At 38.7% G+C, this 16,558-nt stretch overlaps 1 protein-coding gene across 3 annotated transcripts in view; it reads left to right on the forward strand.

Moving 5' to 3' along the window:
- The window catches only part of Hfm1 (helicase for meiosis 1), an 83,700-nt gene that overhangs the window by 61,343 nt on the left and 5,799 nt on the right, over positions 1–16,558 (forward strand). For 2 of the 3 annotated variants that reach the window (XM_036200630.1, XM_036200629.1), the window contains exons 31-36: positions 2,422–2,502; positions 3,063–3,178; positions 5,753–5,832; positions 7,263–7,366; positions 13,660–13,893; positions 15,706–15,796. In XM_036200630.1, the coding sequence (XP_036056523.1) occupies positions 2,422–2,502; positions 3,063–3,178; positions 5,753–5,832; positions 7,263–7,366; positions 13,660–13,893; positions 15,706–15,796 (706 nt within the window). The remainder of the gene's footprint in view (positions 1–2,421; positions 2,503–3,062; positions 3,179–5,752; positions 5,833–7,262; positions 7,367–13,659; positions 13,894–15,705; positions 15,797–16,558) is intronic. The other variant, XM_036200631.1, reaches the window with a different exon arrangement.

A 16,558-nucleotide genomic window follows, 5' to 3' on the forward strand; every position in this document is an offset into this window, starting at 1 on the left:
GGCCACCACACTTCGTCTTAACACTTTTTATTTTTAAAGTAGATTTTTAAGGTTAGTAGTCATCTGTATTAGCCAGAAGATGGGGATGTCCCATTATATTTGTGGTTCTTGAGCATTCTTATCTCTAGTTTCAGAAATAATTACACAGAAGGTCTTATATGTCTTCCATTGTGGCCAACAATGGCTTTATCTTAGTGTTGTTTGTATTTTAAAAGTTAGGCTTAGTTGGGAACACTGTGGTGTAACTTTCTACCTTCAGATGCCACAGATTTATTATTATTATTATTATTATTATTATTATTATTATTATTATCAACTGTGTGTGATGGTTATTCTTCACTGTGAACTTGACTGGGTTTACATTCACCTAGGAAACACATTTCTGGTTTCATAAAAATGTATGTCATTGTGTTTGGGTATGTGCACGTGAATGTAGGTACCTACAAAGGCTAGAGGTGTTGAATCTCCTTGGAGCCAGAATTAGAGGCAGTTATGAGCCACTCTGTGTGGCTTCTGTGAACTGAACTTGGGTCTTCTGCAAAAGCAGTACATGCTTTTAACCATTGATCTGTCTATCTCTGTAGTTGTCAGATGGTTGTCACAGCACTAGACACGTGACTAATATACTGTCAGACAGATTCCATTGCTGTGACACCTGAGACAACATAACAGAGGAAGGATTTATTTCAGCTCAGTGGTTTTATCCATGCTGGCTGCTTCAATAATTCTGTGCCTGTAGCGAGGTAGCTCACCATAGAGTAAGGGTGTAGTAGAACAGAGCTACTCACCTGAAGGCATCTAGAGACAGGAAGAAACAAGTAGGATCCAGGGATGAGAGAGGTCTTACAAAGCCATTGCTCCAGTAAGCTTACAGAGCCAGACCCCCCTTCCTAATACCTGCTATAATGGTGTTAGACTATAAAACCATGGATAGATTAGTGCACTGAGGAAGACGAGAGCCTGTAGGTATCAGTCACATTGCAGTGGTTGTACTCAACAATCAGGGACCAACACCTGAGCCTTCGGGGACCTTTTATACTCAACCATAATAGTGCCCAGCATACTGACCACCTCAGTCCTCAAAGAGACCAGACACCTGCCTTTATAGAGAAAAGCCTCATCCATTTACCCAAGGTTGCTACAGATCTAAGCATCTGGTTGTGCCCTAACTTGAAAAAGATTGAACGGTTGTAAAGGTCTTCAAAGCTGTTCAGTAAGTATTTCCAGGTTGCTTAAAATTTGTGTTCCAGCAAAAGAAGGCAGGTGTTAGTTCCCATAATCTGGTTTGTTGCTGTTGAGTATCATGACCGCTATCTGGAATGTCTTCTCCTTGTTCCCTTCCCATGCTCAGATACTGTCTGTTCTATAAGGACAGTTAAAATATTCTCCCCTCCTTAATGTTACTAGTTAGAACTAAGATCAAGAAAAATGTATGTAAAGCATAGTAAATGTGGCAGGCTGGTAATTCTATTTGGGGAACTAAGGCAGGAGGCTCATGAGTTCAAGGCCAGCATAGGTAATTTAGTAAGATGCTTTCTCAAAACGAAACGTAGAAAAATCAGGCTGGGCATATATACATCTCAGTGGTAGAGTGCTTATTTAGCACTCACAGAGCCCTAGGCTCAACCCTAGTCCTGTTAACAAACAAAAAACAAAACAACCCCCCCCCCAGAAAACCCACATATAGGTAGATATGATATACATAATAATACATATTAATAAATTATGTTTGGATACATTTGTTATAGTTTAGAGACACTAATCTGGAAGCATTCTTTTCTTTCTTTGAATTTTTTTTTATTCCGAGACAGGGTTTCTCTGTGTAGCTTTGCACCCTTCCTGGAACTTGCTTTGGAGACCAGGCTGGCCACAAACTCACAGAGATCCACCTGCCTCTGCCTCCCAAGTGCTGGGATTAAAGGCATGCACCGCCATCACCCGGCTCTTTCCTTGTATTCTTATAGCAAATTTTATGTCCCTAAAGAATTTATTTATAACTCACTAAAAACTTATGATGTCCTATCTAGTAACTGGTCAGGACATCATTACAATGATATGAGATTTGCTTGTTTCCAAATGCTCAGTCTTGAATATGGAACAAAGTTTTAAATCCCCATCTTCATTCTTACTTCCAGAAGGATAAATTTGTTGCTGATTTTCTGCTGTATTTGGTTGTACTTAGAGAAACTGAAAGCAGCTTATAGGATGTTCCACATGGAAAGCTGGGTGGGGTAATAGTGGGACAGAGAGTACTATTAGAAAGACCTTTTTTTTTTTTGCTGTATAAGTTAATATTTGAGGAGGTATGAAAGTCACATTGTTGCTACTACTTAAGGAAAAAAGAGTGGATTGAAAGTATTTGTATTAAAATTATAATAGTGGAGGTAATAACAAATGTATTTCTTTCTCATATTAATTTAGGGATGGCTACCTGCAAAAAACCTGGGAACCGAGAATGCAATCATCATTGTAAAAATAAACATACATGTGGACATGACTGCTGTGAGTTCTGTTGAGATTATTTCAAAATTGAAATGTCTTTGGTGAATATGGCTGAAGAGATGGCTTAGTGGTTATGTACTGCTTTTGCAGAGGACCTGAGTTCAGTTCCCATCACCCACAGTTGTCTACAACTTCACTTCAGCGCTCTAGAACTCTCTCTGGCCTCTAAGAGCACTTGCACTCATGTGCACACATACACACATATAATTAAGGATAAAAAATAAATTAAAAAAAGAAATATCTTGAGTGAATATTTATATCATTCAAATTAAAACTCTTCAAATAGTTTTCCTTTGTGGTAGGGGAGAACAACATGGGAAAAAGTAAGCATTAGATTTGACATTTCAAAGACATTTAGTTTTTTTGTTTTTTAATACAACCAAAAATGTAATACAAAAAAATCTAAAATTTCACTGGCCATGTCGGTCAAATCTATTATCAAGTACTTGGGAGGCTGAGGCAGGAAGATTGTGAGTTGAAGGCCAGGGTGGGCTGCATAACAAGATTCTGCCTTAAAAACCAAAAACAACAAGAAGAGAATCTACAATTTCTTTTAATAGGTAAAATTGGAGTTCCACAAAAGCCAGAAGTTAAAGAGTCAGCAATGTCTTCGTATTTGTCTGACTTAAAAAGCAGAAATGCTGTTTCCTCTCTTCCTCCAGTTAAACGACTCAAGGTTAGTTTTAATAGCATTTATCCTTTGTTTTACAACTAAATGAATGCAAATGTCACTTGTCCCCTGCATCACTAAGGAAGGTAGAGATCTACAGTGTTCTTTAAAGTTATTTGCGGGCTTGACTAGGAATATGATCATTATTTATAATCAATCTATCAATCTACTTTTGGAACATAACTGTCCAGCCCTTTCCTCACCTTAGTCTAGCATGTATTTATGCTAGAGAACTAGAAAAGAGAAGAGTCTGAGCTTGACTTAGTTTAGCAACAGTTGAAACTAGACAGCCTTGCCTTGTGTCTTGTCTTTATACTGGACTGGGTTGGAAATTCTGAAGTCAATTTGGATTCGTGCCCCTAAGTATGTGAATGAACAAGAGCTTTCCTTCCAAGTGATGAAGAAATGAGTGTCTGTTGCTTGGTGGGATAGTCACAAGTAGACTTTCCTAGTCTTTCTAGGATGTAGTCATCACATCCTAGAAAAGCCTTTTGTAGGCCTTTATACACTCAGAGTGCAGTGAGGCTTAACAAAGGGAATATTAGGAACCAAAGAGAATCATGAGCTATAACGTGATCACCCTTGTCTTCAGAAAATATAATTTTGTGGCCTGGGTGGTGGTGGCACATGTCTTTAATCCCAGCACTCAGGAAGCAGAGGCAGGTGGATCTCTTGAGTTTGAGGCCAGCCTGGTCTACAGAATGAGTTCTGGGACAGCCAGGGCTACTGAGAGAAACCTTGTCTCAAAAAAATGAAAAACAAAACAAAAACAATGACAATAATTTAAGTTTTCCCTTCCTTCCTTCCTTCCTCTTTCCCTCCCTTCCTTCCTTCCTCTTTCCCTTCCTTCATTCCTACTTTTCTTTTCTATTCTTGTTTCTTTCCATCTTTTAAAGAATCAAGGATATGCCAGTATGACACATTTATAGTGATAAGACAAATTTAGTCTCAGTCCTCATTGAATTGATAGTTGAATAGAGAATACAATAAGCTAATAGGCCTTTTCAGTATAATGTGATGAGTGGTTCTGTGACAGGAGTGTAAGACACTTGGTTTTAGATAGAAAGTGTACTCAATACATATTTGATGAGCCAGGAAAGGATCCTAATAGATGTGGTTGAGACTGAAAGGATAATCCAAGTATACAGAATGGGCACCAAAATAGTGATGGAGACCGATAGGCTAAAGTTTGAAGTTCTGGAGTATTTGGTGGTGGCCAAGAGATCTTCTAAGTAGCTGAAGTAGCATAGTATGTCTGGAGATTAATTGTAAATAGAGAGCAGTGAGGCTGAAGAAGTGAATAGGGATTAGATCATGCAAATCATTTTGTTATTTTTAGAGAGTTAGATTTTATCATCAAACTATTTCGAAATACTGAAGTGCTTTAATTGATGGACTGATCAGAGTTGGGTTTTATAAAGGACATTCTGGCTGCAATGACCAAAAAAAGGAGTTAGAAGATTAAAAAATAGGAACATGGAAAGTCATTAGGTTGTGTTGTAGTAATTGATGCAAACTGATAGTAATCTAGGCTAGTGGTGGTAGGCAATGGAGAGCAGTGACTGGACTTAAAACATTTTTCAGAGGTACTTTTGGTTGTGAGAGGTAAGGTGGAAAAAGTTGTAGGCAAAACCAGTGTTCAGCTTTCTGGCTTGATCAACTGGGAGAAAAGTTGGGCCCTTCTAGGGCAGTGAGAGTAAAAGGAAATCAAGTTTGGAGGAATAAAGACAGAATAGATTCGATGTAAGAAATACTAGATATAGGCCGGGAATAGTAAAGTGCTCAGTGGTTTAGTGCTAGCCTAGAGCATGTGTACTAGTTACTTTTCTCTTGATGTGACAAAACATGACCAAGGCAACTCACAACAAGTTTATTTGGGTTTATGGTTCCAGAGGGTAAGATCTATCATGGTGGTAGGTGTGGCAGCAAGCAGTAGGTGTGGTGGCCAGAGCAGAAGCTCAGGGCTCTCATCTTGAACTGCAAGCATGAAACAGAGAGAGCAACTTGAAATGGTAGGGTTCTTTAAATTCTGAAAGTGTACCTCTACTGACCTATTCTCCAGCAAGGCCATACTTCATAAACCTTCCTAAAGAGCGCCACCAGCTGGAGACCAAGTGTTCACATGCATGAGCCCATGGTGGTGGGGGGGGGCATTCTCTTTTGAATTCTGAGTTCAATTTCCCAAAACTACCACCACATACACAAAAAAGATATCTACATAAAGATGTCCTAGAGACAGTTGGCTATAACTGGAAATCAGAAGGGGAATTGAAATAGAAATACAGACTTGAGAGTCATCCATAGAAGGATGATAATTTAAGCCATGGAAGTCAAAAGATCTTTTTTATGAAAATATCACATATAGAATGAGAAGAGAAAGCCAAATTAAAATAAAAAACCAAAAAGCAAAATGAAAGCTGTCTACCTCTTAGAAGGGCCTCAGAAAAATATTTGAGTTGAAAACTAGCCTAACACTCTCCTAATTCATTGATTTCTGGGCTTTATTTACCAGCAGTAATTACTATTTGGGTTATTTGTAAAAGTGGTAGTTGAACTTGGATGGCATTTTTTTATTAACAGATACAGATGAACAAATCTCAAAATGTGGACCTGAAGGAGTTCGGTTTTACTCCAAGGCCTTCCCTGTCCGGCATACCAAGGTACAAATGCAATGTTAATATCTAAGGTAAAGTATTCATTTAAATGTTGCTCCTCCAGATAGCCACTTATTCAAGGGAAGTTAGTCACTGACTGCTCAATGAAGATCACAATAATCATTTAGTTTCATTATATAGCAACACTATCATAAGGGTTTCAGTATCTTATGTTACCATTCCTTACATCTCCTCTTCTAGGAAACTACCTATCCCTTATGTCATCCCTGGTTCTCTGCTGCTGAGAGACAGCATACACTGTGCTTTACAGGGAAGCCTGTGTTGGTGTCTTTCCCTGTCTGACTCACTGCAGGTGCTCACTTCATGCTAATAATACCTTAGGCTTGAAGATACTTTATAATTTGAAATTGTGCTTGTACAGTATACCTTTTGACCTTCATAACAACATAGCTCATAAAATTACTTTACCTCATGCTATTTTATAACATTTGTTTACTGGTTGGTATTTTGATACATCTTGGTATGTAGCCCAGGCTGGCTTTGAATTAATTATACATTCTAGAATGATCTCAAATTCATAATCCTATTGTTGTAACCTCTCAAGTGCTGTGATTGTAATTGTATATTTCAATACATGATGTTTAACTCATTTTATTAATAAAAAAGCAAACCTCATATTCCCAGTTAATAAGCAGAAGACCTCAGATGATAATTCATTGTTCTTTTCTTATATCATGATTCAGAGAAGAGAATATTGCATATATAATTTCCTATTCAGGATATTCTTTTCTGCATTTTAAACTAATTTTTTATTCTTTGGCAGTTTAATATTGCATATAATAAATTTTAGTATCTTCACTCCCTATTTCCCTCTCTTACCCACTTTCCTTCTCCCACTGAAACACTTCTTTCCAGCACACCCTCCGACTGTCTTGTCTTTGTTCTGTGTGTGATCCACTGAGTGTGATTAGAGTCCTTTGCATAAGCATTGATGGAGATTATTTACTGGAACATGGGCAACTCACCAGTGGCTACCTCACTGGAGAAAGTGGTACCCCCCACCCCCAGCCAACAGGACTGTCAATGTCTCTCAGATAGGAGGAGGGATAGTAGAATCCTATCTACCAAGATGACATTCTGTTTATTTACCAACCAATATAGAATAAGAGCCGACCGATCAGAAGTCTAAATCCCAGCACTACTTCTAGAGATCTTGACTTTTGTTATCTAGCTGAGAGCAGCCTTATCAGTAGATTTTTAAAGACTATAATGATGGCAGGTGTCTGCTGGGGCATGTAAAGTTGACTATGTATTCTTCCATCCAACATTTGCCTTTACTCTTTACTACCCCAGCTAATAAATTTGTCACAGAATTTTCCAGTGAATAAACTATGCTTTTTTATTTATATAAATAAGTAGTTTCCAAGGCAAAATTCATTATATTTATTTTTTATGGTTTTGTTATCTTCATAAAGGTCAGAATATTTAAACATCCCTGAATTACCAGCATTGGAACAGTGGAGTCAGAGTGAAATCTATGGAAAAGTTCAACAGGAACCATCTGAGTATCATGACAAAGGTAAATTGCTGTTGCTATTGACTGGCAAGGGAGTTTGATGTCACTAAGGTTAACAAGTCATTTAAGTGAAAACCAAGCTTCTAAAAAGATTATAAATATCAACTGAAAACAGTGTTCTCTTGGATTTTTGAGCCAATTTCAGATCCTTAGGTTATTTCAAATTGTCTTATGTGTCAAAGTTTTTTTTTTTAAAGTATCTTTCCTACAAAGTGTTGACTATTTTATTTAACTACAATATGAGGAAGAACTAGGAGAATTAGAAATCTTTGTGTGAAAGGTGCAAAGCTACACAGAGAAACCCTGTCTCAAAAAAAAAAAAAAAGTATTAAAATGATGATTTGCTGGGTGGTGGTGGAACACGCCTTTAATCCCAGCATTTGGGAGGCAGAGCCAAGTGGATCTCTGTGAGTTCGAGGCCAGCCTGGGCTACAAAGTGAGTTCCAGGAAGAGGCACAAAGCTATACAGAGAAACCCTGTCTCGAAAAACCAAAAACAAAACAAAATGATGATTTACTACTAATATCTTTTTAGAAATTTAAATAATGACTTTAAAATTAGTCCAGTTTCATAAAATAGTTGTGGGACCTTGGAGAAATTATTTAACCTTTTGGGCTTTTAGTCTCATCTTTAAAAGGAAAGTAGTAGGAGCCAGTAAGATGGCTTGGTGGGTAAAAGTGCTTGTTCCTGATGACCTCTTCTCCAAAGTTCACTTGGTAGAAGGAGAGATTTCACTCATGCATGTTGTCCTTTGATCTCCATGTACACACTATAGCATGTGTGCAATCACACACATGCACACGTACATACAAACAAATAAATGTAAAAAATATTAAAATAAAGTATCATGCCAGGCAGTGGTGGTGTATGCCTTTTTTCCCAGCACTCAGTAGGCAAAGAGAGGTGGCTCTCTTAAGTTCAAGGGTGGCCTGGTCTACACAGTAAGTTCCAGGACAGCCAGGGCTACACAAAGAAACCCTGTCTCAAAACAAAACAAAAACAAAGTATGAATGAATGAATGAATGAACGAATGAACAAACAAACAAACAAATAAATAAAACAAAGTATCAAAATGGCTGATTACTAGTATTTATTCCATTCTTAAATCTATGATTCTTACAATTGATAGACATAATGAGATGATAAACTACTTTGAAAGGCATAGAAATTTTGTAATCTAGATTTGCTTTTATCTGTGTCTTGCCATTAAAGATGAAGTAATACATATGAATTCTTCAGCACTATTTTTTGAATACTTATATTATTAGCGTTATTTCCATACTTCATTCTATTAATAGAATGTTATATTGAAAGATGAGAAATTGCCCTAGCCTGTAAGTCATTTGTTCAGGTGGCTGTATGTAAATGTAAATGAAATGATGAGCTTTGGAGTTTCCTAAAAACACTTTCACATTTGGCACTGACTTCATTATGTTACTTCATGTTTCCTTTGGTCACAATTTAAGATCCTAGGTAGCTGTGTATGCAGCTTGGTGGTACAGTGCTTGACTAGCATTCATGACATCCTAGGTTCGATCACAACATTTCAAAATAAATAACTAGATAAATAACTAGATATACAATCAAGAGAATCTACTAACTCTTATGACATCATGACATCCATCAGGCCTGAGATGAGATCAGGGACGTTTCCTAATCTCACTTGGACAATTAGAAAATTTGTCAAAACTAATCATTATAAAACAGGAAGCTTATGTTTCGATCTTCTTATTTTATCTCTTTTTAAACCCACAGCCCTCTGACTTGTTGTTCTTATACTGCTACACTGGTCTCGAGTCCTATACACAGCTTACACTTCTCCCTGATTGCTTCTTGTATGTTTATTGTTTCCCGTTTTTTCTACTCATTACCCAAACTCTAATTTATAGTATGATATAAAAGCCTTGTCTAGAGACTTCAACCCCAATGTTCTTGTGTTACTGAATGAGCCACTTGGTCTTTCTCTCTCTCTCATCCTCCCGCCCTCTCTCTCTTTTTAAGGAAGGACCGTCTATGTGATAGTGAAGCTGACAGGATATAAAACAATCTTGGGAAGTCCATATTCTAACTCTGCCATTCACTGTCACCCTCATAGTATACTTACCTCAACTCTCCTACCTGATTATTTCAGACACTTTAGTATTAAATGAGATAATGCTTATAAAGCTCATAAAGTAATATTTGCTGTTCTCAGTGATGGCAATTAAGTATGTTTAGTATAGTTTCCACACATTAGTCTTTATTGTCAAAACATTTTAAGTGTTGAGAATGTTGTAAGAAAAACATGGCAATTTTATTATCTGTATTCCAGTTTCACAAAGAGAAAAAGAAAAAAGTATTAGAAATTATATGAGAAAGCATTTTGAATCATAAAATTTAATTTGGAAGGGACCTTTGTGCAGTTTCTCATTTTACAGTAAAGGAAGCCAAGATTCTAAGAGATTAAATGACTCGCCCAAAATCACATACCTAATTAATGGCAGGCCAGAAATAGATTCCATATCTCCTGATTCCCAGTCCAATGCCATTTCTAGAAAATGAAATTGACTTTTAGTTATCAGTAGAAAATTGAGTGTTGAACTTATAGTATATGAACTCTTTCAACTTTCTACCATCTCATCCCAACTCACCCAACTGATGTATTTCTTTGATTTTGCATCTATCATTAACCCTCTATTGTCTTAAAAGAATTATTTTTTCTCCTATCCAAGGCTTAATGTGAATACTTTCTAATCTTGCTTTCTCTGGGAATTTAGAAGGCCAGTTATTTGCTCCTCTATTCAATATTTTCATTGTCTACTTTTTGGTTTTGGTTTATTTTTTGAGATAAGGTCTCTCCATATACCTCTGTCTGGCTTGGAACTCACTATGTTGGCCATACTACCTTCGAATTTGTTATTCTTCTGCCTCTGCCTCCCAATGCTGGATTATAGGTGTGCATCCCCACACCCAGTTCACTATCTGCTTTCTATTGTCTTTTTCTTTTTAGCATATAAATATGCTTAAGTCTTTTCTTTCTTCAGCTGCTACAAGTTTCCATCTAGCTAATAATGATCTTTTGTGATAAGTGATTTGAAAGGCACTTACGTACAAAAGAGATAACTGGTTATCTTCCTATAAACTGGAAGTCCAAGTAGGCATTGAGCTTTAATCTTGCTAGCTCCAGGCACTCAGATGATCTCATACCTCTGGCTTTCTCTCAGTCTTTTAGCTATGTTTATTGTTAATTTGCTCCACTTGTTAAATAGGCTTTCTCACATGGCAAGTCCTCCCAAATTTTCATCTTTCCAGTTTAATAATCTCAATAGAGAAAGGTAGTTTTCACTTGTAGTTGTACAGATGTGAATTCATTCGAACTAGTTTATTTTGAGTAATGTTTTTATCCTGGATAAAGCTCTATTGCTGGGAAGTGGTCATTCTGTCCCTGTGGCCCCAAGAAAGCAGGGTATCATGGCCCATGGCCTCCTCAGGATTACCTAGAATGACAGAGGCATGGTTCCCCAAAGGAAAAGAAGAGTGTTTCTACTGATGGAAAGTTCAGCAAGCCAGAAAGATCACCACCTCCACCACCACACCCACCACACCATCACCACACCACCACCACCACCACCACACCACCACCACCACCACCACACCTCCACCACCACCACACCACCACACCACACCACCACCACCACCCTCACCACCACCATACCAACCACCCACCACCACCATCACCACCACCACCACCACCACCACACCAACCACACCACCCACAACCCCCCCCACAACCAACACACACACCACACCACCTCCACACCACCACCACAAACAAACCAACCACCACACACCTCCACACCACCACACACCACCTACAACCCACCCCACCACCACCACCACCACCCACACCACCCCCACCACCACCCCACCTCACCACACACCCCCCACCACCACCATCATCCACCACCACCACCTCCACCATCACCCACACCACCACCACCACACCACCACCCCCCCACCACCACCACACCACCACCACCATCCTGTGATCTTCTCTATATTTATATCTTACTTTCTTGTCAAACTAAAAAGTACTGAGAGAACAATTCACACTTATTTCTTCCATCTTGGTTACTACTCACTCATTAAAATTTGGGCTCTTCATCATTACTTTAAAACTGTTCTTCCTTGGGCATTTAGTGACTGAGGTATTCAGTTCTGTGAAGTCTTTTCTGGAGGATCTGACGCTTCTGTTCCTTCCTCTGGGAAGTCTCTCCTTTGGATCCAGTTCAATCATCCTATTGATTACTTCTCAGACTCTTGTTGGCTTTTCTTCTTGCTGATGTTCCACATGAATCCATCCACTCTTTTCCTGTCTGTCTCCCTCCTCACCTGATCCCCTCCTCTGCTTACTGTTCCTCTCTATCTCCTCCTTCCCTCTCTTTATTCTTTTTACTGCAAAACTTCTACACAATACCTCCTAAGCCTTCAGTCATCAGTTAACTCTTCGTGGTTGCTAAGTCTGTCTTTTTCTAAGTACAAACCCACTCCTCTCACCACCCTCTTGGGCAGAGCTGCCAGAAAGTCGCCCTTCCTGCCCCCGAGCTCTGATCTTTGTGCAGCATTCCATCCCTTCTCTTTCCTCGGCTCAGTGCATGACTCTTCTGTGCTGCTGAAGGCAGAGAAAGGATGATTCTAAATCTCTTACTCTACATGTAGCTGAGCACTAAGACCTAATGTTTTGTATCATACACCACTCCCGTATTTGTTCCTTCATCTACTATTTTTACTGATACTTAGGCTTAAATGCTCATTTCCTCTCCTTATTTTGATAACTTTCTTACATTTCCCCTGCTTCAGTCTCGTTATCCTCTGATCCATAAATATTCCAAGTGATCAAGCAGGCGTCTAGCCTTCTCTCAGAAGCGTCTGCAATAGGCGTCTGTGCTGATAAGAGGAGAAAACACTTAGTGTGACACATTACTTTCGGCATGATCCGATACGTGCCTAGCTGGGCACTTCCAGTGGGTCCTTCTTTCTCTTGCTTTGTGTTCTGAATTCTGAAGACTTCCTGCCTTCTCTGTCTGCTCACACAGCTCCTCACCTCTTCTGTGCTGTTCTCCTGGATAGAATAGTGTGCCTGCTCCACAGCCTGAGGGAGCTACCACTGTTCTTTCACACATTTTTAATCTTAAAGGGGTCTTTTACTCCAGTTGTTCTTTTCACTGCATTTCCATGGCATTTAATACTATTTCTGTCTTTAGTACATACCATACTGTGTGCGTCAACATATAAAAGTGTAATAATGTGACTGAAATTGTAGGCACAACTGACAGAAGACGTAGGTGTGAACAGATGAGGAAGAGGACAGGGTATTTAAAATGAAATTAACTAACACACTGCCTTATGAGAAGTTCTTGTTAAAGTGTCAGAAATCTTTCAAACACTGTTAAAGTACTAATAAATTTGATACTAAACATTTTATGATAAATAAATTCCAGTCAAATGAATTATGTTAAAAACAAAGATGATAGTGCTGAAAATCTAAAACTTCTTAATCTACTGTATGTTACTATTATTGGTGTTCCTAATATTTTTTTCTGTATAGGAAAATATTATAGAGTGTGGTGTTACAAAGTTGTTTACTGTGTGAATTAAAATCAATTAAAATTATGGAACTGGCAAGATTGCTCAGTGGGTACAGGAGCTTGTGGTGGCAAGTCTAGAGACCTGAGTTCAATCCCCAGGATCTGTGTGAAGGTGGAAGGAGAAAACTGACTCCACAAGTTGTACTCTGCCCTCCACCCATGTCTGGGGCATGTGCACCCTCATGCACACGTCACACACACAAATACACAATAGTAAAAATGATAAAAATTAATCCATTGAAAATGAAGTTTAGTGGACCTCTCAGTCATGTCATTCAGTAAATAGAATTATCTGGAGAAAATATTCATCAGTACTTGACAACATGTGCTCTTGAAAACTGGGGATCGGGCCGAGCAGTGGTGGCGCACTCCTTTAATCCCAGCACTCAGGAGGCAGAGGCAGGCGGATCTCTGTGAGTTCGAGGCCAGCCTGGGCTACCAAGTGAGTTCCAGGAAAGGCGCAAAGCTACACAGAGAAACCCTGTCTCAAAAAACCAATAAATAAATAAATAAATAAATAAATAAATAAATAAATAAATAAATAAATAAAAACAGAGAAAATTGTGGATCAAGATCTCTGCATAGTAGTTGAAAGATGTGTCATATTTCAGTTCAAAATAATGCTTATGTGGTTTAACAAGTGTCTACACTCTTGTACACATGTGACAGATTTTCTTGGATGGAATTCTTATACAACTTCAAATGAAAAGACCCCTCAAACAATGATGTTCAGCAGACACACTAACATATCTGGAAATCACAGTGTTGCAGATGAAAACAAGTCTTCTGAAGTTTTGGATGTGAACTTTGAGTTGGGAAATGAAGTTTGGGATGACTTTGATGATGAAAGCTTAATAGAAGTTATGAGTTATTCAGCTGATGCGGAGAAGACAGCTGTATCAGGTAACACTGTTTTTGCATAAAGTAATTTCATTAGGAATTTTTTGGATATTTTTGTTTTGGTCCCTAAGACTGCTTTTCTTGTCTTTTTGTATGTATTTGTTTAAGTAAGATTAGAATTTTTATCAAAACTAAAACCCAGGTCTCCTGGAGGAGCACCTCTTAACCACTGAGTCATCTCCCTACCCCTCCTGTCTCTTCCTAAAGGTCCTATTTAAATCTTTATCTTTATTAAATTGTCCCTCATAAAACAGAGTACCCTGGTCTCCCTTCTGAGTTCATAGGTGGTCCGCTACTCTGTGAAATAAAAAAGTATTATGTTTTTAAGAGTATTCATCTGCTTGCAGGGAAATAACCTTGACTTCTAGTTGAAATGCTCACTTTTCAGGAATCAATAAACAAACAAGTAAGTAAAAAAGGGCTAGTGCTTTATTGGAAGGTGTGTTTAAACCATAAATAAACCCCAAATCATAGACTTACATATTTGGGTTACAGACAAACTTGTTTTACTAAACAGATAGTTGAAACTCTTAGCTGTTATTTGACTAGAGGAGAAAGTGGGGATACTCTTCCCATGTGGGCAGACAGAAGAAACCAGTTCCTCAACCCACAGAGCATCTTCCTACACAGTTGCTTCTTGATGTCCTCTACCTCAGATTGTCCAAACAATCAGAACACAAAGCAACCACAGGAGCCAGTGAGAAGTTCAGATGCTGTTGACTTGGAATCCTAAAGAACTCAAGCCTTTCTCAGAAAGATCAGAACTGGATCACCTGCACAGAATAGGCCTGGAGCTCTATGATGTGGGGTCCCTGGATATATTTCTTCTATCACTGAACAACTGCTAATCCCTAACTTGATTTTTGATGAGTCCTGCAAGCTAGAAGTTGGTGTATGCTGACCCTTTGAGGTGACCTAATCTTGTGAGGACACAGCGCCATCACTGGGAAAACCATTTCCAGTAAATACCTCTTTCTCCATGTGTAGAGCATTTAAAACAATTATATGTGGACCATTGAGAATACTGAATAAGTTTCAGTTTGGTCATACACTTGAATTTAAAAAAAAAAATAAGTAAATAGTATGACTTTAAACACAGTAGCTAATAAACTAACTTATGTGTTTCATAGTTTTATTTTCTTAGCTTTTTGCCCTTATATTCTCTATGTAAATCAGTTTTGATTATTGAGAATTAGCCCTTGTGTTGGTTAGTTTTTGTCAACTTTACACAGACTAGAGTCATCCAGGAAGAGGGGTCCTCAGTTGAGAAAAAGCTTCCATCAGATTAGTCTTTGGACAAGTCTGTGGGGGCGTTTTCTTAATGACCAATGTGGGAGGGCCATCCTGTGGGCAGTACCATCCCTGTGAAGGTGAATGCCAACTGAATAAGCCATAGGCAGCAAGCCAGTAAGCAGCACTCCTGCATGGTCTGTGCTTCAGCCCCCACCCCAGGTTCCTGCCCCAATGTCCCTCATGATGATAAGCTGAAGCTGAAATAAACCCTTTCCTCCCAAGGTTGCTTTTGGTGTTTATCACAGCAACCAAAAGCAAACTAGGACATCCTTTTCTTTTTTTCTTTGTTATGGCTTCACCAACTGGCTTGTGAGCTCATGTCCAGATTTTATATGAGTTCCGGAAAGCTGAATACAGTCCTCATTCCTGCCTAGAAAGCACTTTACTCACTGACCCACCTCTGCAGCCCTCCCACGTCTTTCTTAACCAGTCCTGGTTTAAGAGATCCCTTGTAAAACTTGTACCACACTTCCACTAACTGTCAACTAGCATTTCATTTCCAAATGTTCTCTCTTCTCATAGGATTTGGAGACACTTGTAGTTCAAGTCCCAGGGGAAGTAAGCTACCCTTCCAAAAGTCAAGCAGCAAATTCCAAAGAGAAATCTCAAACAGGCAAGCTTCAGAACTTTGGTCTATAAGTCTTAGAACTTTATATTCTCTTGAAACACAATTGGAAATGGGGTTTAACTCTTTAGATGTCAGAGAACATTAATGTGTGGACAACCTAAACTTGGTTCCCATTCCAGGCCTGTCTCTCACAGTGCTGCCGTGAGACCACTTCACCAAGGCCATCTAGCAGTGCTTACCAAAGGTGCGATGAGTCCTTGGCCCACATCAGACCATGTTCTAAAACAAGTGAGAGAGAGGCAGATAGACATTCTCTCTAGGTTTAAATTATTTTAAACAAAAGGACATAGGGCTTAAAAAGGCAGGTGATGCACAGGATCATTGAGGTGTGTTTTGTGTGGCCATAGAAGTAATTGCTGAGTCTGAGTGTAAGGGTCTTGAATGCTGCAATAGGTACTACATCTAGGAGGACAAGGTTCACAGACCCAAGTGCTGTCAGGGACTCAGGGAGCCAAGACCAAGTATGAACTGTCCCAATAAAGGGGAACCACACTGAGCTCTACCTAGTTATTGCTATCTATGAAATACAGGTTTAGTGTTCAGATATTGTGATTTTTCAAGGAAAGTTAGGAATGTAACATTTATGTGACATTTCATCATTTTAAAATTTTGGCATCTAGTTCAAAGAAATTAGTGTACTTTTGACATCACCTCCATCAAAGTACAACAGTGATCTCTATAGGCCAGAGTTAGCTTAGGAGTCTCCAGTGCTTCCCCTCCATGATAGATGATACAGACATTCAATGT

Source organism: Onychomys torridus, chromosome 10, assembly GCF_903995425.1.
Source record: "Onychomys torridus chromosome 10, mOncTor1.1, whole genome shotgun sequence".
Taxonomy (NCBI): Eukaryota; Metazoa; Chordata; class Mammalia; order Rodentia; family Cricetidae; genus Onychomys; species Onychomys torridus.